The sequence below is a fragment of the Sipha flava genome, unplaced genomic scaffold (assembly GCF_003268045.1).
Source record: "Sipha flava isolate LNK unplaced genomic scaffold, YSA_version1 313_pilon_pilon, whole genome shotgun sequence".
Classification (NCBI taxonomy): Eukaryota; Metazoa; Arthropoda; class Insecta; order Hemiptera; family Aphididae; genus Sipha; species Sipha flava.
The window spans coordinates 132,805-160,656 of record NW_020272993.1 but is presented as its reverse complement, the minus strand read 5'-3'; the positions used below and the strand labels follow the sequence as shown (position 1 = coordinate 160,656).

Below are 27,852 nucleotides of genomic sequence, written 5' to 3'. Positions count from 1 at the left end.
AAATATATCTAAATCTTTTTTACTTCTAAATTATAAATATTATGATTCAGAAGTATTCTATAACTACCATTTTTTTAAAAATAATATTTTAAGATATTTAATTTTTACAATTAATATACTTAATGTGTTAATACAAAATATTAAAACTAAACATACATTCTGTTGTTGTTTTTTTTTATTTTACTAATAAGTAATAGGTACATATTACATTTATTTAAAGCAGTTTATTAAAATATTATAAAATCAATGGTGTAAGTAATATTATGTGTTCCACAATTTTGGAGTTTTAAAAAAAAAAAATTTTCGTTCCAGTGTCGTATATAAGGTTGCCAAGAAACCTGATCTCTTTATGCAAAATAAATATACACTTGTATTTCATTGGGATTAGTGAAAATGATTTAATTAATTTTAAATTATACTCATTTATCTTCATACCATTTGGAAAATAAATAGTTTTTTTTTATTATTATAATTTATATTTTATAATAAAATAAAACTTATTGGAGTGTCTTTCATAAAAATAATTTAATAAAATATTAAGCAGTACGGCAATATATAATTCAATACGATTAATACTATTATTATTTCCTATTCATTTGAATTAATTCCTTTATGCATTTCAATTTAAAATAATATTTTTTTCTTCTAAATGATAAAAGAGAAACAAAAATAATATTCTAACCGATAATTTTCTTAATATCAGTGCTTATAACAGCAATCTAAACCGTGACAGATGTTGTGGGGCCTAGCAGCTGCCAGTACTCAACATATACATATACACACACTCACACATATTTTCATAGGGCATGATGGGAGCCGGTAGCCAGGTGTTTTCTTTTTAGTGCAAGTAACATGCATGTGATAAATATAAAATCTTGTCGTAGAAAATTGCAACGCAAAACTACAGTACCTGCCGTCATATACACCTGACTAGTGCGTGCGGATCAGTACATTGAACGTGATTTTAAAAAACAAAAATATAAAAATTAAAAATTTTCTTAAGACATAATTTAAAATCTATAGAAATTATATATTATTATTTTATATTTTTACGTGTATGCGTGTGTTTTATAAATCGTGATCGTGGGAACCCGACGCGCTGAGGTCATTGTTGAACGCGTTGTTGTTTTAATTTATCATCATTGCACATTTTAATTCATCGTTTACAGTCTGCTCGTTCGGCTAACGAATATATCAAACGCAAAATAAATCATATTAAAAATTTACTTAAATTAATTAGATGCTGCAAATTAATCAATATCATAACTGCGTTCAATTAAATAATTACATACAAAATAATCATGTAAAATAATATTTACTCCTATAAATGTATAAAATAAACATATTTACAATTATTTAAATTAGCTATAGGTATTAAAATCAGATAAAATAGTTAATAATGAAAACTTTATTATTCGTAGGTACATACATTACAATTACATCTAGAATTTTATTATACATTTTTGATTTATAAATGTTTTTTCGGTATTATAAGTGTAAGTGAATATGAAATGTTGACATATGATTTCAAATTATTTATATATATATATATATATATATATATATATATAACATATCATTCAGATAGATTTAAATATTTGTTAATTGGTTTTCATAGTTTATCTTTATTCCGTTATGGTTGCGAATTAGGTAAATTTTCTCTGTACGATATTTTTTTGATTTTCTCTTGCCTAGCTTCTCTTTTATATCACGAAAGTTACCATATTTTCCTCAAATCATTCATTGTTAATAAGGCTGTTATAGAATATAGTTTGTTATTAAGTTACCGTCATTACTACTATTTATTAATTTATCATTCAATTGGTGTAATGACTTTATAATAGTAGAAAAAGGAAGAAAAAAATAAAAAAAAAAAACAAAAGTGAAAAGTAAAAAATATTTCATTCATTTTAACATTTATAGTATATTGAACTCATATAAATATTTAAAAGATTGTTAATAAACCTACGTATAACTAAAAAAAAAAGAACATAACGTTATTATAAATTAGTGTAAGTACAAAAAATATGCTAGAATGTAACCCTAATTAGTTTTGTTTTAAATACTTGCATGTATTTTCTTTTGGAAATGCTAAATAAAAATGTAATTTATAAAATACGTAGTACTTCCATCATATCATTGTTTAAATTTATATTAAGTACTTATTTATAGATATGTGTATGATATATTTTATTGGAGATATGCATACATTTGTTTTCCTTCACTATGCCATTCTATTAGTCATGTTTAGTGTATTTCAGCCTTGAAAATTACTTGTTATACCCACATACATCGCTTTCAAATATAGATTAAATTATGCATATATATATATATACATATATAAATGTAATTATAATGAAATTTATCCTATTCCCTTACGAGAACCGTTATAAAATTAATACTCGTACCTATTACTATTTTAAAGACAATATTAAAATTAAATGCTTGTCCTAAAAATAACTCTGGTATTATGAATAGTCTTAAATATATAGACTGTTTGATGCTATTATAATATCAATAAATTATATCTTAAATTTTGCACTTTTGAGTAAATATAAGATGCAAAGCGGTTTTCATTTATGCTTTCATATTATTCATACAAAAACTTGTATATATTTATTCTACTTATAAAATTTAGCTTTTATATTTTATTCTATACAAACTACAGATACCCTCGATAACCCGTGATTTTATATTTTGAACTCAATTTTCTAATAAAACACAATCAAAAGAAATTACCATGGTCCATACTCATTTCAGATATTAGTGTTCACAGTAGTTAGATAATTATTTTGGATACTTTTGAATTAATACGTTGCTTAAATATTAAATAACATTAGAGTTTTATTGCTATAATTTTATTTTATTTCAAAAATAAAAAAATTGATTTAATTATTTAGACTTCAAGATAATATTTAGTATATTACTTAAATATTAGATACAATCCAATTTAATTAAAATGTATAATCTAATTTTTCTGAAATAATCATAATATTGTTCGACAAATATAATAATAAAATTACATCTGTATTATTATATGAGGTAATTATATTTTATTAATATAATGATCCATTTAATTCCTAATTTTTTATATCAGCTTTGCAATTAATTTAATAATTGAGTGATACTACTATCTATATTATATAGGTTTCATACATTTATGATTATTTAAATTTATCTATATTTATTCTAAAATGAAGTACAACTATATTAAATATTATATTTATTATGTAATTATTTGGTAGAAAAAATTAAATTGATGTACAGTTTTGTGTGTTGACCATCATTTAAATTATTTACTTATTTTCGTATTTTACATCTTATTTTCAACACTTCTGTATAGCATTGTTTCAACCTATGGCTTTAGTTTATTTATAAACAATTCTTATCTTATAAGACTTCAACTTTAAATGGTTATACCTTTATAAATTAAGAAATATGTCTTAAATAATATTGTGGTTCGTTTTAAAATAGTGTGTCTATTTCTTAATCAAAATAAGTATAAGATGTGATAAAAAAGACGTTATTTTTATTAGTTATATACCTCATACAGAGAACAGATGTCACAAATAATTCAACAACGGGCGACAGCCAGTTATATTTCGCTTTTGGGACTATTTATTTCAGACTTCAGTGTATATATTTTTTATGATTATCTGCAAGCTCATCTTCAATAACCATATTATAACTATAATATTTGGTACTCGTATATCTCTAAAAATATCACGCTATTAAACAATTGATTAAATAATTTATTTGATAAAACGTCTTATTTTTCTGTACTTTGTCAGTAGGAATATTAATATTTTTGTTTTCTTAAACTACTTTGTATATAAAATCTCAAATATATTTTAGTTTCTATAATTATATTCAATAAATTTAATATGGTGTATTAACTGCCACTTATTGTAAGACTGTTAGTATTTAAGATCATTTTTTAAGTGCAACGCACTATGATAAATTATTATGAACACATTTTAATTTTAAATACTTAGTATACAAATGTTTTAAGTGAGGTATAATTGTTTGTAGTGTTAAAATTAAATTTTAAACTATGTATCATATTAACCTCATTTTTATGAATTAAGTTCAATAACTTAACAATAACATATTAAGCGTAATCTACAGAGCATAAATGATATAAAAGGATTTCATTGTACTGACAATTATATGAGAAGTTTTCCTTGTTAGACATTTGTAACGTTAAAAATAATATCATCATAACATATTTGACATTTTAAGTACCTAAGTATAATAATAATAATAATAATAATAATAATAATAATAATAATAATAATAATTATAATAATTTTATATAAAATAAAAAATATTAATTTAGTTGCAAAGTATTGAATTATGATGTTAAAATAGGTATTATGTTTATTATTGATTTTTAAATTCATAATCTGAATTATTCTGTGTACAAATAAATTTAGTAAGTATTTAAAGTGTTTTAAATATTCTTTTAGGGTTCTTATTCGCAGAAAATAAAACTGATAACTACATTTATTTACTAGACAGCTTTATAAAACTTAATCGCACTGTGCAATACGTTGTGTTGAACTATAAAATGCATTTATGTATAGTTAATTTTTATTCTGAGTAATAAGCTGCTGATGTTATTCTAATAACGATTCGATAATACATACATATATATATATATAACTAAAGTGTTTATAATATTAATATTTTACATAGTTAAAATTGTATATTAACAACTGTTATAATTGTGTGGTACGTGCGTATTAAGTTTTTATTTTAGTAAATTATTTTTATTCAAAAGTGATGCAGAATTAAATGTATTTTTTTACATAAATATATATGCATACACAACATTTTCATGTTGTTTGTCATTGATTGTAAAATTAGTACTATTTTTTTCTATTATTAAGATGCGTATTACTTTTTGTTGAATGTTTAAGCTCCTAAAATAAATAAAATAAAATAAAATATATCATTTTCAACTAAAATTAATAGTCTCTTTACGTATTATAAATTAGATAAATATTGATAATGTAGGTACCTAAATGAATTTTCGATTATATTTATATAAAAAAAAAATCTTTTAAAAGTCTAAGATTTTGATACTTATTTTAATATAAAAAAAGCCTTACTATATTTAGTGAAAATAGACCTAGTTATTTATTAATTATTAATTTATGCTATTATTTATTATTATTTTCGATTAGGTACATAACAAGCAATTTTGAAATGAATGGGGAAAAACTTAATTTGTATTTATTTGTATTTATATTAGGGTATAGTTATTATCTATGCTCATACCCCATCCATGACTACTAATTTTTGTTTACCTTGTAAATAATATAATTTATTAATTAAATGGGCTAAATTTACCTATATGATATTATTTGGTAACTTGGAATGGTTTATATAATTACACACAACTATAATATAATATATATATAAAAAGTTTACTAAATTAATTTTATTAGTAACTATTGAATACTATCAGTACCATGATCATTATTTTAAATTGAAGTGTACTTATTTTATTAATCAAATATATTGTGGCGTAGTGAACTATAGAAGCAAAAAATGTATTAATGACTTACCTCACCCCACCAATCATACTTAATTATACTTATACTACTTATACAATTTTCTTACTGTGACTAAATAACTTTCCACCACCCACCCTTATGTCCAGAAGTAACTGTTTCTGAAAAACATGGTTAGCTATACTATTGGCTTTGTATGTTTTGTATGCCAATTCAATTTTATCAGCATAATATTTTTTATTAGATATTAAACAGTAAAAAAACTACAACTCAGTATAAATTTGTTTTCACATAATTTTTTTCACTACATATTTTTATTTGGTACTTATTGTATGAATTGATATTTCAATTTAAATATAACTTTAATTTTTTAATTTTTTTTATTTATGTTATAGTGTTGTGTGAAGATGATACAACTATGGGACCAATGTTTATCAAAGAACCAGAAAACCGAGTGGACTTTTCAAATACGACTGGAGCTACCGTTGAATGTACTGCTAGAGGAAGTCCTAGGCCTGAAATTATTTGGATTCGAGCTGACGGTACTGCTGTTGGAGACGTGCCTGGATTACGACAAGTAAGAATCATATAAAGAATTAAATAAATTATTAGGAAATTATTAAAAATGTTAAACAAAATTATCATTAAATAAATTTATATATTTTAAAAAATCAAATATTTTTAAAACATGTATGAGGTTTTATTCAAAAGTATCGTTAATTTCTTGAATCAAAGAACGTAGCCAAAACAATTTACTAATTTGCTTAAAATTACTCGTTCTTATGATTAATGTAGGTGAAAGGAGATGGAAATTTAGTATTCCCACCTTTTCGAGCAGAAGATTATAAACAAGAAGTACACGCTCAAGTTTATATCTGTATGGCGAAAAATCGTGTTGGAGTAATACATTCTAGGGATGTAAATGTTCGAGCTGGTATGTAAACTTAGTTAAATTTTTTCAATTAATTATTACCTATATGGTATTCATATTTTTTTTTTTTTTTTAATAGGTAACCCTTTCATTTGACATTTATATTATATTAACGCATTATTTTCAGTTTAAATTTATAATACAATAATCAAACCGATGTTCAACATCTTTTTTATCTAGTAATTTTATAAGTAACATAATTATACGAATTTTCTAAGATTTCAAAAATAAACGTATATACGTCTCTAGATATTATGCACAAATATAAAATTAAAAATATTAAAAATTTAAAATATTATTAACAGTAGCTATTTTTATAGTATATATTGGTTATACTCTTATTCAAATTATATGGTTGTAAAATAAAGACACGAATATTGATTTTGGTGTAATGTGTATTATTACTTTCAATAATTCTGAGCTCAATTTTTTTTAAATACTCCTAATGTGTATTATTTTAATATTTTAAATTAAAGTAAATACTATGAGTAGCTAAATTCTCAAAACTCATATTATATTTAATATGAAAATTCCAATTTTAAACAAGTTTTATAAAATAATGAATAAATATTTATATTAAATGTAATATTTTTATGTATTCAAACTGAATATTTTAAAACATTTAGTAGTAATTTGACTGTATAAATAAGCTTTATTTTCTAGAAGTTTATAAATTATAAATTATTTTTTGTTTTCTGGAATTGGGAACATTTCCAAAATTATTCACAAAAGTTATTTTCGACATACGTTCAATGTTCTTAAAAAGTAAACATACCAAACATCAAGAAAATATATGCAAAAACTATATATCTATGAGTATTTATATATATTTGATATAGTATAATGTATATACTATTATACATTTATTAGCTAAAAAATTAATTTATAGGTATTTACCAAATTTTTTTTTATTAGTGCTTTATTATTTATAATAATAAAAATGATTGTATTTCTAATTGCGTCTATACAGCTCGTAGTTTTACATTAATTTTATACACATAAGTATTATTAATATTTACTTTATTATGAACTAATATTATTATGTATAAATTTAAGTACCTATTTACATAAATTTAGTTTTTATATATAATTGAAACCCTGTATACTATTAATTCAAATGTTTATTTACAGCAAAGGATATAATTGTTGGTTTTTATTATTCTCTGAATTGATAGTTATTCTTAAAATATTCATGTTTATTGTTATTCTTAGTTGTTGCACAAAATTACGAAATTGATGTCATTAAAGAGTTTGCTATTAGAGGTAATTCAGCTGTAATGAAATGTCAAGTACCTTCATACGTATCTGATTTCGTACATGTTATATCGTGGATTACTGATGATTCGGAATATATTCTAGGATCTGATTATGGTATGAGGATCAGTGTGTATAAAGTTTGAATGTACTCTTCCTAGATGATTCTTGTCCAAATATCAAGAAGCTTAATGTGACAGTAAATGTTTATTTACATTTAAAAATATGCACTCTGTTAAGCGCCCTAGATTCTTGAATATTTATTTGCAGCGACACATATCCTTCATAAATGTATCAAGTATCTAGATTTGTAAACATGAATAGCCACTTTTAAATTTTTTCTTTTTTTTCCGTCTAAACACGTACATAATATCACAGATAATCTTCACTCTTGTATCTTCAAAACATTTCAATTAATTTAATACTGTGTTTCTTCTAGTTGTCACACAATTTTATGACACCGATGTCAATAAAGCTTACGTGATTCGGGGAAATTCTGTGATAATGAAATGTGAGACTCCATCGTATGTCGCAGATTTCTTAACTGTTATTTCATGGCATACTGATAATGGAGATGTATTTTATCCTGGCAATAATAATGGTATTTCATTTTATAGTGTGAATGCAGTACGAGTTTATTTAAAACCTATTTTTATTAAATTTGTATTTTAATTGAAATTCCAATGTTTCCTATTGTATCCAATAAAACCTATTAATCTAAGTTTCTACAATATTTTTATTATTTATTCTGCTTTAGCTGTTAGTCAATATTATGAAGTAGACGTGAATAAAGAACCGGTGATAAAAGGTAATTCTGTTGTAATGAAATGTGGTATTCCATCATTTGTTGCTGATTTCGTTGCTGTATTATCTTGGAGTACCGATAAGGGTGACAATTTTTACCCCGGAATAGATTATGGTATTGAATTGGATATGATCATTATACGCGTGATAACTGATTTAGAATGCTTCCTTACGAATTTCTACTCATTTCCTATTGATATCTCTGTAAAAACTTTGTACACAATTGAATTTATGGTTTAATTTGTTTGTATAGTAATTGAAGAATTATACAGGAGTGAAGTAAATAATGAATACGTTATACGGGGAAATTCAGTTGTATTAAAGTGTAGCATTCCACCGTTTATTGCGGATTTTGTGACCGTGGTGTCCTGGCAAGATAATATTGGAAACATGTACTATGTATCCTTAAATGATGGAAATACTGTAAACCCAACAAACAGTTATGGTATTGCTTTAATACACCAATTTTGTTACAAGTGTTACTATTTAGAAGTTATTGATATATCCTATATTTTACATGCGTCATAATTTTCTTTTCATATCCATTGACTAGTGGTATTTTTTTAAAATAAATGAGTTTAGTTATTGGGGAATCACATAGAAGTGACGTTAGTTCAGAATATACGTTGAGAAGGAACTCATTATTATTAAAATGCACGGATTTTGTCTCTGTTATTTCTTAGATCGATGAGGTCAGTAATAATTACTGTAATAACGATAAAAATGGAATTAAAAATAATGGTATAAATAGTTACAAAAATTTATGAATTTGACTGAATTGAATTTTAATCTTTTGTTAGAGTCCTTTGATTCAATTTGTTTGATGTTATATTTTTAATACATATTTCAAATTTTTTTGAATTCACCTTCTTGAACTATTACGATGTATCAAGTATACAATAACTTGTTAAATTATTAATTAACTTATATTAGTTATTTTAAATAAATTAACATATATTTTAGTGATACAAGAACCATACAGAAGTGATGTTGGCTTGGAATATGTTATTAGAGGCAATTCTATTGTGTTAAAATGTGGTATACCGCCTTTCATTGCTGATTTTGTGTCAGTTGTATCGTGGCAAGATGACGCCGGAAACATTTTTCTCCCTATGTCAACCCAGTCTAACTATGGTATTTGCAAATTAAGCCATGTGTGCGTGTGCGTGTAAAGAATATATGTCATTCAATTAAAGTTATTTCACGACAGCGAAATCCACTCTCTAACATATTCTAGGTTTTTGCGTTTCTATACAATATGCGCCGATCGAACACTTTATTAAAATTATCTCAACAGTTATATATATATATATATATTATTTTTGAATTTCTTAATATTTATGTAATTCATGGTTTGGTATTAATTTATATAAGGATATTATTATTATTACTTTTTTATGGTCAGTGGTCACGCAAAATTATTTGGTGGAAGTAAATAATGAACATGTGATCCGGGGTAATTCGGCCGTTATAAAATGCAGCATACCATCATTTGTGGCCGATTTTGTGTCTGTTATATCATGGAATGATAATTCAGAAAACGAATATACAATCAATCATGATAATACCGAAGGTATTTTAGGAAAATTTGGGTACATTTATTATTTGTATAAATAAAAATGTTTAAAATCACATTCCGTATACGTACCTTTGAAACAAATTTAAAAGTAAATTAATTAAAATTTTTGTAGAATGAAATTAGTAGGGTAATTTTAATTATGCTACTTAAACTAGGTATCATTATTTTTTATCGTACGTATTATATTTGGCAATTTTGTTTGAACTATATGATACCACGCATATGGTATTATGTTAAATAATACCAACAAATTATATACAAATTTAAATTACTTTTCCACTATATTTGATGGTATAAATAATAATTATTAGTTAAAAATGTTCACTTAATTTAGCTTTAATTAATAAAATCTAAACTTCATACTTCTGATCAGTTTTTTTTCAAACTTATAAAAATAACATTTTGTTGTTTTTAATGTTCTATAGGAATGTTTTATATTTCGAATTGTATAATTTATTTATGTTCTCTAAAGTTGTTAACCAGGATTATGCCTCCGAAGTGATAAGCGAGTACGTGATACGAGGTAATACAGCTATATTAAAGTGTACTATTCCCTCATTTGTCACAGATTTCGTTGTTGTAAATTCTTGGATATCCTCCGATGGCCAAGAATTCCATAACTTAAATGATGGTTATGGTAGGTTGTAATTTGTAATGGTCAATTCAGGATGTTTAAAATATACATATCCTTAACCCTAATCCTTAAGATCTGAAAATAAAACCGCGTTAAAAATGTGTGATTGATTAATAATTAATATAAGTAAATTATCATATTGTTTACATTTTTAAGAGTGGGTGTTTGTAATTATTATTTCGATTAAAAACATTTAATTCATACAATAAATAACAGAATTAGATAAAAATATTTAATAAATAGGTATTATTATTTATAAAGTAAACGTTTGTGCCCAGAATTTAAAAATTAATTTTTATACATTTCATAATCCAAATAAAATTTCGTTTGGAATATACGATCAATAATTCGAGTTTTAATGCAAATTTGTAAACACATTTTACCTATAGTAGTAATGGATTTTTTTGGGGTATTTTCCTAAGTTTGCTTTTAGAATAACGTATCATCACAATAAAATGAAATTAGTTATAAAACGTGGATTATAAGGTTTTATTTCAAATGATCATACATTAAACATTTATTTTCCAAATTTTATATTTTAATTAATTATATCCAGGTATTATGTTATAATTTCTATTTGAAATACTGTTAAGTTGCTTATTTTATGAAGTTTTCAGATCACTCATATGTTTCCAAACGGTATTTTAAAACATTTTAAAACTTAAATAATTAAATACTAATAATGATCGTCATTTATCTAGGAATTAAACTGTAGAATTGGATTTTTGATTTAAACGAGAAACGAAAATTTGTTGAAGTGTGTTCATTTATAGCATTTTTTATAATTTATTATGTAAAACAAGTACTTTTAAAGTTTAGCCTAAGTTATGTATTCTGGTTCATCCATTAGTTTGTACTAATAATACACATTTCTATGTAAACGTACATTTTACAGTTGTTTTACAAAATTATGTAACTGGAGCTGAAGATGAATATATAATACTTGGTAACACTGCAGTTATCAAATGTAAAGTGCCTAGTTTTGTGGCAGATTTTGTTTCAATTGAATCTTGGATATCATCTGATGGTCAGGAATATCGATATTTTAGTGATATATATGGTAGGAATTACTATGGAATAATTGAGTGTACTGTGTTCAGTGAAATAACAGTAATAACTAATCCTTTGGATTTTGAAATCCATTAAATCCGCATTCTATAAATATGTATTTTTTCTCTGTTCAAATAAATATTATGAATTTTTGAAATAGTTGTAAATCAAAACTACGAATCAGAATTGATGCCTACAGAGTACGTAATTCGAGGAAACTCAGTAATATTGAAATGTAATTTACCTTCGTTTGTAGCTGATTTTATTACAGTCGAAGCTTGGGTGACGAGCGAGGGTCAAACGTATACTAAAGATTCAATTAAAAGTAAACAAACTTTTAATCCAAAAATTATGAAAGGGAAGTTTTTTGAATGTCAGCAGTTATCCTTATGATCCATAACTTCACCAATCTTAGAGTTTAGAGTTTTAGTACACAATATTTCCTTTACTGTTTATCTTGCAAGTGTTCATTTTATAGTGGTGATGCAAAACTATATTACTGAAGCAGAAAATGAATATGTTATACGTGGAAATACTGCAATAGTTAAATGCAAAATTCCAAGTTTTGTTGCCGATTTTGTTTCTGTGGATGCTTGGATATCCGATAATGATATTACTTATACGTTATTTAATACAAATAACAATTGTAAGAGTTCATAATATATAATAATTACCTATTTTGAACGTTTGTTTATTCTCCTTATTATACCTATTATCATTTAAGTCATTGGGTTCTTTATCTTTTATATTTTGATTGAGAGTATTCAGATTTAAATATTTTTTGAGCATTATAATTGTTCTAATTGCGATTACGTTTTATCAGTTATTCATCAATCTTATGAAGCTGAGGCTGATAATGAATACGTTATTCGTGGAAATAGTGCCATAATGAAATGTGAAATACCAAGTTTCGTTGCTGATTTTGTTTTGGTCACTTATTGGGTAGACTCTACAGGAAAGTCGTATTACCCTGAAAATGATTATGGTATAGACATAAATTTACATTATATATTAATGTAATCTATATTGCTTTAAATATTGCTGCGGTTGTGGTACATTGTTGTTATCCTGTATTACATTTCATTAATTTTACTCGTAACTCACCATTCTGTCTTAATTTGATTATCTTCAAGCATCAAAACATCAAACTTGTTGAATAAAAATGTATACATTATTTTACTATAAATTTAAATAATACATACTGTACATTTTTCATTTTATACAGTGGTAAATCAGTTTTATCAAACTCGAGTTATCGATGAGTACGTTCTACTTGGGAATTCTGTGGTTTTTAAATGTCTCATACCAAGTTTTGTTTCGGATTTTGTTCAAATTTTAGGGTGGATATATGATGATGGAAACAATATTGGATTGATTGCTAATAAACAGGGTACTAACATGTTATTATACTAACACTGTATAGTTCGACTGTAAATATGAATGGCTTATACTTGTTCCCTATTCGATTTTTAATACTTGTTAATTGCTCATAGTCCGGTGGATAAATTCAACGTTTACTAGTTGGTTCACGAAGACCCTTATTTGGTCTTGTTAGGTCCCAGTTTTTTTCAGGTAGTACACTAGTTGAGTCTCAGTGTTTTTCAGGTAGTACACGAGTTGGGTTCCATGATTTTACAAGTACTACTTTAGTTGAGTCCATGCGAAAAAAAAAAAAACCTTTCTCATTTTTATAGATTTAGGACTGTCAGTTATTTATAAATTAGAACTCAAGTATGATTTTTTTTTTTTAAGTTTCTAATATATGGTATATAATTATAAATTTAAAATTAGAATACTAGTATATGATAAATAAATAAAATTAAAATTAAAAAATTAAAAAAAAATACACAATTGGTAAACATTTAAATGACAGAGCTTTTAAAAACTCAATTCTATTAATTTTTTAACATTATCAAGTGTATCAATACTTGTAGGTTACAGGTTTTATTTTCGTAGTGGTCGTACCGAACTAGTATGTTGTGATTTTTACAGAGCATCCGAATTGGGTTTTGAGTACTAGGTGCTAATCGCAGGTAGTGTACTAGTTGGGTTCTGGATTTTTATAGGTAGTACACTAGTTGGGTCCTTAATTATTTTAGGTATTACACTAGTTCCTGAATATTTTTTAGTAAGTACTATATTATACTAACATTTTCCTTCCCATTTTAACAGACTTATGACTGTTTATGATCTATTTAGACCACAGGTATGGTTAAAAATGTTTTTATAATTTTTTTTTTTTTTTTTTAGTTTCTTTTCCATTAAAATATAAATTATTACAGTTGTATTGGTAAAAATATTAAAAATGATAAAATCATTATATAATATAAATAAAAATTAATGGAAAAAAAACTAAAAAACAAAAAAAAACTATAAAAAACATTTTTAACCATAGGTACTTGTAGTCTGAATAAATCGTAGACAGTTCTAAGTTAAAATGGGAAGGAAAATATTAGTATACCTAATATAGTACTTACTAAAAAATATTCAGAAACTAGTGTAGTACCTAAAATAATTCAGGACCCATTTAGTGTAGTACCTAAAATAATTCCCGACCCAAATAGTGTAGTCATTTTAAATTCAGGACTCAATTCGGATACAGCCGATTTTTATAGTCGGATCGAACTCGTGTATTATCGTTTTTATAATCGGACCTGATTAGTTGTTTTGTTTTCATAAATATTATGTGGGACCCAACTAGGATACGCCCGATACATTATGGAAATATATATTGCTAAGAAATATTAAATATTTATTTCCGCATTTTATTTTATTTAGTTGTTGAACAAGCATATCAGCTTCGTGTAAATGATGAGTTTGTATTAAAAGGAAATACAGCTGTGTTAAAATGCATAGTACCCAGTTTCATAGGAGACTTTCTTGAAATTATAGAATGGGTATCTGAGTTTGGAGAATCTTTTACTATAAATCAATTTGATATGGGTTTGTGTTCAAACTATACTTTGGAACGTGTGGTCGAGTAAAAAATATTATTTTTCCATTTCTTGTCCTTATAATATAATACTATTTTTGAAAAATAAAATATGTGCTTCTTTGTATATTTTATACCTTTCAGTTGTAAGTCAATATTATGAAGCTCAAGTTTATGATATGTTTGTAATTAGAGGAAATACAGCTATTTTTAAATGTTCTGTACCTTCATTTGTGTCCGATTATTTATATGTTGAATCATGGGAAGCCACAAACGGTGAAAAGTATTTTACCCAAAATATTGCAGATCATGGTAGAATTTTTGATTTTATATAGACTTCATAGAAATTTTTACTCTTTATGTTGAATGAATGATTACATATTTTCCTATCTATATTTTTATCACTGCTATTCACAATTATTCTTTGGTTTTATAATATAGTTAAATGTAATAATCTAATTAGTTTTTCTGTTTATTATCAATTTTCCATCATCAGACGTATACATTTGGTATACGATGGTTCTACTAGTATAAACAATCATTTTTAATTTTAAAATTTCCTATTCAGTTTTGTATACACAGAATTTGAGTAATTCTCAATTTATTTTATCAATTAAATTTGATAAATCTATTCGTATATCTATTCTTATTTTGTTATCAGATACATAAGTTATTATTACTTACATTTTTAAAAACTTAAAAGTGTATTATTCAAACTAATTTCAGCTGTGAATCAATATTATGAAGCCATTTTATACGATATGTATGTTATCAAAGGCAATACTGCAATTTTTAAGTGTATTGTTCCGTCATTTGTAGCTGATTATGTTTCTGTTATATCTTGGGAAGATACTGATGGAAATAAATACTTTGTTTCTCTCGATGAGAATTTCGGTAGTAATGTTTATTACTATTATCTCTAAATATAATTAAACATTATTTTAAAAAATACTTCCTTTATTTCCATCCTCAGTCATCAATATTTCAAAAATTGTAAATTTCATACAAATATGGTATCTATGTATATTCTATTAACTGGTGTGTTAGAGTTTTAGTGTATCATTGATGTCAATTCATTTTTATAATTTTTTTCAACATCTATTTGATTATTCTGAATATTTGTGTCTATTTTTAGTGGTCAATCAACTTTACACTGTTAATGTAATGGACGAATCTATTCTTCGTGGAAATACTGCTATATTGAAATGTCATATCCCTAGTTTCGTTGCTGATTATGTGTTTGTATCTGGTTGGACTTCTGATGATGGTGATGAGTATTCAGTTAATTCAAATCAAGCATATGGTATTGAAAATTAAAAATATTCTTTATATTTTTCAGTTTTATTAGGTTTACATCATTTTTAAAATTCGGTTAGTTTATCTCGAGATAATTAAGACAAGGGTACGTTGCGGTTTTCCTTTTTTCTCCAAGTATTTTTATCATTTTCCTATATATACCTTTGAATCCTGTATGTATGTGATGAATGAATGTGTAGTACAGTAAGTGAGCACTGAACAAATTTATTCTTTACACTTTAAAACTATAAGGTATAAGCTTATAAATTCCATTGAAGCTTGTTCATATTTTAATTTAATTTTAATATGTAAACCATTGAACTTTAAATTAATTAGACAATTCATAGTATAAAGATTAAATTATTGTTCAGTTGTTCGATGCTTTTGCTTAAATTTTAAAATAATTGATGCAAGATTATATATAATTGGGTATATGGATATATACTCGTACGTTACATTAAAAATTAAATTATTACATTATTATTGTTTATATTTTGCATCGATTATAAGAGATTTCATTAAATTTTATATTCTTTAACTTAAATAAAAAATAAATGTTATTATATATTCATAATTTATTTTAGTTTTTATTTAATTTCGATTATCTGAAATCTCTTTTAATTTTTTTTTCCTTTCTATGCTTTTGCAAAATAAATAAAACCATCAAAAAATATTTATATTATTCTTTCTTAAATATTTTAAAGATGGAAAATATTTGGTATTACCTTCTGGAGAATTACATATTCGTGATGTAACACCTGAGGATGGAACTAAGTCTTATCAATGTCGAACTAAACATAGACTAACTGGAGAAACAAGGCTTAGTGCAACCAAAGGAAGATTAGTTATCACAGGTTAGTAAACAATATTTATGCATCTTATATTTAAAAATATATTGGTAATTTATATGTATTATACATTGTTAAATTCTCGCTATTATCCTACATATTTGATTAATAAAAATAATTATGTACAGGATTATTTTGAATATGGAATTAATTTAAAATTAACAGTTGGGTTTAATTGACAACTTTATGAACAATTTGTTTACATTAAACAATGAATGTTTTCAATTTTTTTTAATATAATACAATATAATGTTTACCAATATATTTTACTTAATCAACTACCAATAGCTGAATTTTTATTTTTACAAACTAAATTATTTCATAATAGCAATAAAGAAAAAAAAGAAATTTAACATTTTTAAATTTAAAAACTTTTAAATTCAAGATCAAAAAAACTGTGGATTTTTAGTAATATAAATTTGGCTATGTAGTATGTTAATTTAAATATATTTAGTTTAAGATCAATGTTGCATTTATTATGTGTTATTAAAATAGAATTTATTAAATACCTAAATGTATAGTATGTTATACAGTTTTTAATTTTTAACGTTAAATGCACCAATGATCTAAATAAATATTTTGCTTGTATTTATTATTTTTTTAATTATAATCTGAACTCACATTCTTCAGTTTTTCAAGTTTTTCTTACCATATCTCAAATGATATTATTATATAATGAGTTATCTTATAATAATATTATTTATTTATTACTCATGTACAATAAAAATTATTTTATATTTGTTTGTACTGTTTATAGAAAAATACAATATCTTATAAATGTAAATGCTTTTAAAACTTGTAATACGAAAAATGTGTGTTCAAAAAATGAAGCCTGAATGTTGGGATAGGGTACCCTTGCGACACATTAAAGCACAACCCAGCTGTGCAGATTAATATTATTCAAACATTTTTTTTTTTTTTTAACGAATAGGAATTTCATTATGTTTCTTAATTTACTTAACAATAGACAATACTTTTAAACTTCTTAGACCCCGTGGGTAGTTCATCTCCAAAATTCGCTTCTTTGGAAACTGGTAAAAGTTATCAGTTCAAATCAGAAAAAAGTATTGCGATAACTTGTTCTGCCCAAAGTCATCCAGTACCAACATACAGGTAAGACTAGAATTTAAATGACATAAATTAATTTTAAACATATTGGTAAGATGAGGAAATCATTTTTAGTATTCAAGTATGCTTTTTTTTAGTATCTAATAAACTGTCCATTTTGTAAGAACAGTTCGAATTTTTATGACCTATTAATATTATTCCATTTATGGTTATTGTACATTTACGTATATCAAAGTCTTATATATAATTTAATTTTAGATCCTATGACTAGTATAGCTCCAAAATTCTCGTCAACGACAAACATTCAAGGGTTTAAAATTCATCTTTATAGTTCATTTGATATGTTATGTCCTGCACAGGGGTACCCTGTACCAATTGCAAGGTGGGTTGGATATTATAAATATTTATAATTAAGTTATACTTTAATTTAAAAATAATAGAACCAGTAAGTTCAACTGCTCCTAAATTTCCGTTGATGGCAGAATCTTTCAAATCAAGATTATTACAAACTGTAGACATGTTATGTCCAGCACAAGGGTATCCAGTTCCCATGCATAGGTATACTCATATATATATATATATTTATATATGTATGCATTGGTATAATAGAAATAACGAATAATGTTTAGTCTTTGTTCTTGAGTTTTAATGATATCAGTAGACTCCCTGTTCTAACATCAGTCGTTTCACTTCTTTCGTTTTTATTTAAATTAAACATTTTGGTTTCAATTATAGAACCCGTTGGCTTAAAAGCACCAAGTTTTCCATCTGAGGCTAAATCAGTTTCCTATGTGAAAAAAATGGATCAAGTTATTAGTTTGTTGTGTTTAGCCCAGGGATATGGTGTACCAACATTCAGGTAAAATATTCGATCAACTCATTCGTTATATTTTCATGGGGGGATTAACAGAACCTGTAGGATTCAAGTCTCCTACATTTTCATCTTCTTCAAAGTCCAGTTGGTTTGTTAAAAGTGTATCAGAACATCTTTCTTTACTTTGCTCGGCACAAGGGTACCCAGCCCCAGAATACAGGTAACACTAAAAAAGACTCTTATTATTTTATTGAAATTGCATTAAAATGTATAAGTTCTTGTAAATAATAGTGCATATGCCACTTACACGAGTAGTAAATTAAAATTATTGTTTAATAAAGTATAGTTAAATAAATAAATAGTCTATTTGGGAAATACATTTTTCTCTTCCAGAACCTTTTAGTCTAAAAGCGCCTACATTTCCATCCGAGGATGAAACATCCCGGTTTAAGAAAAAAAGTTCGCACAGTATTAATTTACTTTGTGAAGCTCAAGGCTATCCTGTTCCTTTATTCAGGTATGGTTAGGAATTAAAAATAAAAATATGTTTGATCTAATTTATAGAACCAGTAGGTCTAAAATCACCAGTGTTTTCATCTGATGCAGAAAGTGCAAGGTATAGAAAACGATCTGGTAACGATATATCCGTATTATGTATGGCTCAAGGGTACCCTGCCCCAAGTTTCAGGTGAGATTATTCCACAATGTTAATTGTTAGCTAATTTTATATATTTTATATAATTTTGGATAAATAAACATGTTTTTTTTATTTTAAATATTGTTAATTTTGTTATTGAATGATCTACCTATATTTAATTCACCTTTAATACTCGTAATATAATAAATAATGTAAGCTTATTTTATTCCAACATTTTGGTTAAAATGGTTTTTAAATTTGATTTTGTGTTAGTATTTTCCCTATCTACTTACTTTTAGATCCTGTAGGAATAAAATCGCCTGCATTTTCATCCGATTCAAAGGGCGCTATATTTAACCGTCGAGCAAAATCTGATATTGTTTTAATGTGCCAATCACAAGGCTATCCAGTACCTGATCATAGGTGAGACAAATTAATGGCAATAATTTCCTATTGGATTTTAATTAAACTATAAATCTCATATTTATAATATACCTTATTTAAATTAATTAAAATTTGACAGTCGTAGGGTAAATCTTTCACTGACAGTTGGATTTATAAAAAATAAGTATTTATATTATTCTATATCAGAATTAAAGCATATTACATTTTTCAGAACCTATTGGTTATAAAGCACCTACATTGTCATCAGATTTCTCTAGCACAGGGTTAAAAAAACGAATTAAAAGTTCAATTATTTTATTATGTCAATCACAAGGATATCCTGTACCTGATTTTAAGTGAGAATCTTGTATTTATAGTATTGAAAGTTAACTGTTAATAATATCTTTACTTTAAATTTAGTTTCTTATAAATTTGATAAATGACATAACTTTTTCATTAGCATTATATGTATGTTATTTATTATTTTTAAGTTTAATTAAAATTAAATGCATAAATGATTGCATATTAATTTTTATATTTACTTATTGTAGGCAATAGCGTATTTTTTAAAATCAAAAATCAAAAATAATTTTTTTATATTAATTTGAAAACAGTTGTGTCTATCTATAAAGTCACTTGATTAGTCTTAGAAATTCTTAAATTTAAAAACTTGTTAAACTAAAAAATTTGGAATTCAAGTTTCAATGGTATTTTAAAATAAACAAAAAAAAAAAAAATGAGTATACCTACTATACGAGTAGATTGAAAATCCATTATTATATGGTTGGCCAAATATATTTAGTACTAATTCCGATCTTATAGCGTTGTACAGAAAATACATTTTTATATTATCTGTTTTAGAAACTGAGATATTAAATCAATATGAGATGTATTCTTATAAAATATTTTGAAAAATGTTGTTGAATTTTTTTTTTTTTCATATGTCCTTAAGTCATATGTCTTTGTAATTTTATTTTAATCATGGTAATTATGGTTTTATATTTTCGTATCTTGGATCTACTACAGTATTATTAATATATAGAAAGTATGAACTATTGCAATGTCATGAATAATAAATGTTTGAATATAAAAATTTATAAAAATACAACCATTTTATCTTTAAATTGTGTTAATTTAAATTAACGAATAACATTTATTTTTAAATTATTAAATGTCAACTCAGCTGTAGAATTTTACATTTTCCTTATCTCCAACATTCAGATATTAAATTTGAAACCTTTAAGTATATGATTTTTTAAATTTTTATTTAGAACCTGTGGGATTTAAATCTCCTACATTATCTACAGATTTTGAAGGGACTCGTGTAAGAAAAAGTTCTATGAATGCTATTGTTTTATTGTGTCAATCTCAGGGGTACCCTATCCCAGAGTTCAGGTGAGACAATAAGTGTGATAATTTAAATGCTTATTATTATACTATACGTTTTAGAACCAGTGGGCTTAAAATCACCCACGTTTTCTGCTAAGTCAGAAACTTATAAATTTAAAATGAAGTCTCTTGCTGACTTAAATCTTCTATGTGACGCCCAAGGATATCCTATCCCAGCATTCAGGTTAGAAATAATTTAATAATCATAAAATAAACATCAATTCTTATAGAACCAGTTGGTGTTAAAGCACCTTCACTATCATCTGATATAAAACGTACTTGGATAGACAGACAAATTAAAAAAGGGATCGGTCTACTGTGTTTAGCACAAGGTTTCCCTGTTCCTATATCTCGGTAAGCCAAAATAATTATAATCAAATTATGATTTATAAAAGTAATTTTTCTTATAATTATTTTCTAACTTTGACATTGTGGAATAATATAAGATATTGCCTATACTTTGATTGAATTTACTTGGTAAAATATTTCAATTTTATTAGACCCTGTTGGTGTTAAAGCCCCTACTGCATCAGATGATAAAAGCCGAACAATTATACGTCATTTTGGCCATTATATAACTCTTTTTTGTCAAACACAGGCTTTTCCTATTCCGTCTTTCAGGTCGGTAGTTCAAAAATATATTTTAAAAAATGATTATTTTTAATTAATTAAATGAAGAAACAATAATTTATAAAATAAAATTAAAAAAAACTATACTATTAAGCGATTATTAAAATGTACAATAATTATAAATACACGCTATTGTTATAAATTCCTTTAATATAATAAATTAATTAAAATATACTTTTACACTATATAATCTAGAACCTTTGGGTGCCAAACCTCCATCATTAACTTTGGATGAAAAAAATCGTTTCGCATTTCGGTATGCAAACGAAGATGTGTCATTGTGGTGTCAGATACAAGCGTATCCTATACCTGCATTCAGGTTCGTTTATTTAGGTTTAAAATTGATATTGAAAAATTATAATAATACTTCACAGAACCCGTTGGTGTAAAAAAACCCACATTTGCTAGTGATGATAAAATTCATTCATTTGAAAGAGTTCAGTATTCTGACGTTGCTCTTTCTTGTGAAGTTCAAGCTTACCCAATAGCTACTATACGGTATGATAAATACTATTATAGATGATAATAAAATTAGGACATTTCCTTAAAATACGTTATTATTCTTCTTTAAAAATAAAATTAGGTATCTGAGATATATCTATTTAATATAATAAATTTAAATTATTTAATTGTGTCTAAAAATGCAGTCCATATATATATAATATATAAATTAAACATTATACATAAATGACCTCGTAAATAATAAAATTTATCGAATTAATCAAAATATTTTGTTTTTTAATTATTGACTTTTTATTAACAAATGGTAATAAATTAAGGAATATAAAGGTAATTATAATTATAAGGTAATTATAAATAAATAGGTTTAAAATTAATTTAAAAATTACGAAAATATTTTCATAATTTCAAAATGTTAACATATTTTATTTTATTTTTTGTTTCAAACAAAACTTAGAACCAATTGGAATGAAATCTCCTAGTTTCTCAACTGATACAAAAATGTCAGCTTATATTCGATCACAAAATACTAATATTGGCATTCAATGTCAAGCACAAGGTTTCCCAGTTCCTAATTTTCGGTAAATATTACTCATATTTATTACAAATTTTTTGGATAACCATTAGTTACTCAAATAATGGTTAATTAGTTAACTGATTGATAAAATCAATTCGATTTTAAATAATTCTAACGTGAAGATAAATAAATATGATATTAAACTAGGTTATTAATTTTTATCTTTGTTTAATGATGTTAGTTAAAATCATTGAATTAATATTTCTGATCATATTTGTATTTTACTGTTAAATACATTTGAAGAAATTAAAAATGTAGACAAATGCTAATTAATTTTTGGCATTTTTTAATTTGGATTTTCATTTCAATATAAACATTAATATAGACAGTAAATATCTTATATAATGATCTACTGTATTATTAAATATTCTGAAAACTTAAAGTTAAATATAAGAAATATAAAAAAAAAATGTATTGACTTATGAATAATATATTTTTAAAAAGTAAGCACAAGAAAATTAAAATATAAATAATAAAAAAAATTTCGGATGATTATACTTAGTCTATATTAGACTTTTTATGATTTAATTTAATACAATAATCCAGGTGATAAAATGAATTGAACCTAAAATAAGATTGTATTGATTTATGATGCTTGAACTAAATGTTTCTATAACGTTAGTTAAAGTATTTTTATACATTCTAATTTCAAATTATGCTAATTATTTTAAAGGGCTGTATTAGTATTGAAATTAACTTTACTTGATACCTAAAACATACATAATTTGATATATTTATAAATAAACGAAATAAAAAGGTTATTTATTTAGTTATTTACTATCAATCAAATGTTGATCATTATATAAATAAATTATTTTCGAAATAAGTTATCTTTATAGTTTAAAAATGTTAAATTACTTATTTTAATTTTTTCATATGTATGCTATAAAATTTAGTATACAATTAAATATACAACGACACTGAACCAGTTTTGGTTTTGTTAAATAGATCCAATTGGAACAGTTATTCCTAAAGTATCAACAAAATCAAAATTTAACCATGTTGACGGGGTTTTTGGAGAAAATATCGTGTTAATTAGTGAAACACAAGGTCATCCTGTACCTGTTTCCAGGTAGATTTATGACACTAAAATATACCGCTAACTAAACATTAACAAAACATTACTTTAAAAAGTAAATTAATAATAACATATGTTAATATTTTGGGCTTCATTTAAATAGAAATTGCTGACAATTATAATTGTACCACAATTATAATTATACCACTCGACAATTATTTTATTTAACCATATACGTACATATTCCTAGATCCCCAAACAAGTATTTCGCCCAAAATTAAAAAAGAAGAGCTTGTGATTCTCATTGGAAAACCATTTATGGTTGAATCATATATATCAATGGTTTGTTCTGCTCAGGGATATCCTAGTCCTTATTTTCGGTATGTAAATTGAGTATAATACTGTTGTGATCCTAAAGTCAATTATAGATTAATTAAAATAGCACTACAAATGTATAGTTTTATTTGAGTCTCTTTGATTATTTAAAATTAAAAAGTTATTTTCTCTCTACATATTGTATTCAAAACTATTGAGCACTTGTATATATTATCAAAAGTTAGAATCTAATTAGTATTACAATTAAAAATATTAAAAAGTGTTGTAATTTAAACAAAAAAAAATGATTTTTTTGACTTACCTACACTTGGGCTTTCAAATTATTTGGTATAACAACAAAATCTAACGTACTCGATAATGATTTATTTAGTCTTAATGAATTTACAGAACCAACAGGTAATTTATCACCCAAAGCACCCGGTGAAAAATATGAAGGTGGAAAAATAGTAACCTCTGATATTAAAAAAACCGTACATATTACTTGTAATGTGATTGGGTACCCCATTCCCGTGTATCGGTATGTACAACACTTATTCTTAAAAAGTTCGCGATAGTTAGTAATTATAGGGAACTACATAATTCTCGAGAAATCTTATTGAAAATATGTGTTTAAATATGTTCATTAATTTATTGTATATATTCTCTATCCCTAACACTATTAAAATTTAAAATTATTAAAAACACGAATAACAAAATTTACAGAACCACGTTCAAATATTGCGGGTAAAGTTTCTAAAGAACGTTTTGAAGGCAATAATTTTATTGTTAATGAACCAGCTGTACTTTTGTGCCCTGGTCAAGGTTATCCTATTCCCAAATATGAGTAAGTCCTGTTAAAATATACTTGATATACTTTGAGCATTGAATAAGATTTTCCCAATATTTCAAATCAATATATTCATTAAAACATTTAAGTGATACATTTAATTAAATTTTAAATCCCACTGAGGCTTAATACCAAAAAGTTATTATTTATTACTAGAATATTTTGAGTTAGCGTTGGTTACGATCTTCCGAATTCATTAACCCACCCCAGAGTTCGAATGTTATGATTCTAGCTAATTCAAGTAGTGATCACACTGAATATGTTTTATTTTCAACGTAGGTTTTTTTAAGTTTTAGACACTTATGAATGAAAATTAATTAAAAAAATTATAATTATTGAATTTTTAATATTGGTCACCTGATGAAAATCTTTAAAGTTTTATTTATTCTTTGTATTTATTAATGCTTTGTGTAACCATCATTACATTTTAGAAAAAGTCTAATTTTTGTAACATGTATTGTAAATTCAAGTAATTTAAGAATAAAAATGATCATAGTTTACATCCGATTTTGATATACATAAATAAATTCGTGTTTGAGTTTGTTTTTAATCATATTTAAAATAAGAGAGGATGATACGTAATGAATAATGTGTTATATGTATATTATATTTGTGTGTGTATGATATTATGATTCTTAGTTCCTTACCAATATATTACAAGAACAATGGTTATATATTTTAAAACTAAAATTAAATATTATTTTACTTAAATTAAAAATTATAGATACGTGCATTTTTTTACTATTATTCTAAATTAAATTAAAAATATTTATTTTATGTTGTATCAATTCGTTTAAATGTCTTTTATTTAATATTTAGCTTAATATCAATATTATTCAAATATTGAATCAAAAATAACTTATTTTTATTTTCGAATTTTATAATCGTTTTAAAATCGTTATAAAAAGGAATTAATCTTATCATAATTCATACAAATAAAAATTACTGTTAACTAATTATTTTCTAATATGTCTTTTTTTCTATTTAAATGTAAAAGAAATGTGACTTCAGCATATTTACTTAGGCCATATTTAACATTTTAAAGTATTTTACCTGACAATAAATTTTTAGTTTGAAACTGGTCTATAAAATTAGTATTATATTTTAAAAATATAATAATATTCTACTCCAGGCTAAGTATTTATTTATTTCTATATGATAAATAAACTATTTGTTTGTTTATTTATATATTAATTAATAGTTATTCAAAGTTCTATCAATTAAGTATTCATATGGAGTCACATTTCTAAAAAATGTAAAACAAAAAGAAAATGTTACAATAATAAGTAAAATTATGTGCAGGTGGTACAAGTTTCTTGAAGGTTCTAATAAAAAGCAAGCAGTGATATTAGATGACAGAATTAAACAAGTTTCTGGAACATTGATAATTCGTGAAGCTAAAGTTGAAGACTCTGGTAAATATTTATGTGTCGTCAATAATTCTGTTGGTGGCGAAAGTGTGGAAACTGTACTGACCGTTACTGGTAAGTTGATCATTCATTTTTTATTAATTTTTTTATCTTAAATTTATCAACAAATATCTCAGGATTTCTAATAATTATAATTGGAATGTTAATTTTATATAAAAATGTAATCAACATTTCAGCTCCATTAAATGCAATTGTTGAACCCACCATACAAACTGTGGATTTTGGAAGACCTGCGACTTTGACTTGCAACTATGAAGGGAATCCTGTAAAAACAATATCTTGGTTAAAAGATGGTAAACGGTTGAACTCTCACGATGGAAGAGTATTAAGAATTGATTCTGTTCGCAAAGAAGACAAAGGCATGTATCAGTGTTTTGTGAGGAATGAGCAGGAAAGCTCTCAAGGTAGTGCTGAACTCAAATTAGGAGGACGATGTATGTATATATTAATATATATTTTCTATAATTTGTTTAATTTAACTGAAAACATTTTTACAGTTGAACCACCACATATTAAAGAATATTTCAATGATAATACAATGCAACCAGGAGTATCTTTGCACTTGAAATGTATTGCATCTGGAAATCCAACACCTGAGATTAATTGGGAATTAGATTCCAAACGCCTAAGCAGCACAGAAAGGTCTGTAGAGTAATTCTAATAATTTATATCCTATTTAATGTATATTTTTAGACTTCGTATTGGACAACATATTACAATGGCGGGTGAAGTAGTTTCCTATCTCAATATATCATCAGTTCACACTAACGATGGTGGTCACTACAAATGTGTAGCTGTATCTAAAGTTGGTACAGCAGAACACACTGCACATCTCAATGTATACGGACTTCCTTTTATTAGACCAATGGATAAGAAAAATATTGTATCAGGAGAAAACCTTTTTGTTACTTGTCCAGTAGCTGGATATCCATTAGAATCAATTTCATGGGAAAGAGGTAACCTTCACATTTTTTATTAATTAACATTTTCTTAAAATAAAATTCAATTATTAGATAATCGACAACTTCCTATCAATCGCAAACAAAAAGTATTTCCAAATGGTACATTAATAATTGAAAATGTGGAAAGATCTTCAGATCAGGCCACGTACACATGTGTTGCTCGCAATGCTCAAGGACATACTGCTAAAGGAAATCTAGAAGTGCAAGTTATGGGTATGTAAACATTTTATATGGTAAAATATAAATATATCATCTATCTGTTCTTCATATTGAAATTTTTCCATTTTATTTTCAAATTTACAAGTATTTATTATTTTTACTTTGGTTTATAATTGGTTAAATTCGTTTTTATTATTAAATAAATTCAATGCAGTATTTGGTATTTAGATTATAATTCTATTTCATATCTTATTCATTATTCAAAAACAAAAATTGTGTCAAGTATCTGAAGTTCTATTTCTTTTCATATAAAATG

The 27,852-nt window shown here is 24.8% G+C and overlaps 1 protein-coding gene across 50 annotated transcripts in view; it reads left to right on the top strand.

Annotated features, from left to right (window-relative positions):
* Window positions 1-27,852, top strand: part of LOC112686514 (Down syndrome cell adhesion molecule-like protein Dscam2) — a 63,445-nt gene that overhangs the window by 6,618 nt on the left and 28,975 nt on the right. For 4 of the 50 annotated variants that reach the window (XM_025558848.1, XM_025558836.1, XM_025558832.1 and 1 more), the window contains exons 2-11: window positions 5,915-6,096; window positions 6,315-6,453; window positions 8,462-8,623; window positions 16,704-16,853; window positions 17,837-17,960; window positions 26,288-26,469; window positions 26,592-26,849; window positions 26,913-27,057; window positions 27,109-27,371; window positions 27,429-27,590. In XM_025558848.1, the coding sequence (XP_025414633.1) occupies window positions 5,915-6,096; window positions 6,315-6,453; window positions 8,462-8,623; window positions 16,704-16,853; window positions 17,837-17,960; window positions 26,288-26,469; window positions 26,592-26,849; window positions 26,913-27,057; window positions 27,109-27,371; window positions 27,429-27,590 (1,767 nt within the window). Of the gene's footprint in view, window positions 1-5,914; window positions 6,097-6,314; window positions 6,454-7,662; window positions 7,822-8,143; window positions 8,306-8,461; window positions 8,624-8,761; window positions 8,954-9,471; window positions 9,643-9,913; window positions 10,082-10,559; window positions 10,725-11,616; window positions 11,782-11,931; window positions 12,097-12,594; window positions 12,757-12,996; window positions 13,162-14,549; window positions 14,715-14,847; window positions 15,016-15,429; window positions 15,598-15,838; window positions 16,007-16,703; window positions 16,854-17,836; window positions 17,961-18,355; window positions 18,474-18,650; window positions 18,775-18,825; window positions 18,950-19,122; window positions 19,247-19,293; window positions 19,418-21,369; window positions 21,494-21,964; window positions 22,089-22,685; window positions 22,810-24,073; window positions 24,204-26,287; window positions 26,470-26,591; window positions 26,850-26,912; window positions 27,058-27,108; window positions 27,372-27,428; window positions 27,591-27,852 lie in introns of all 50 variants that reach the window. The other 46 variants (XM_025558825.1, XM_025558844.1, XM_025558818.1 and 43 more) reach the window with 39 other exon arrangements.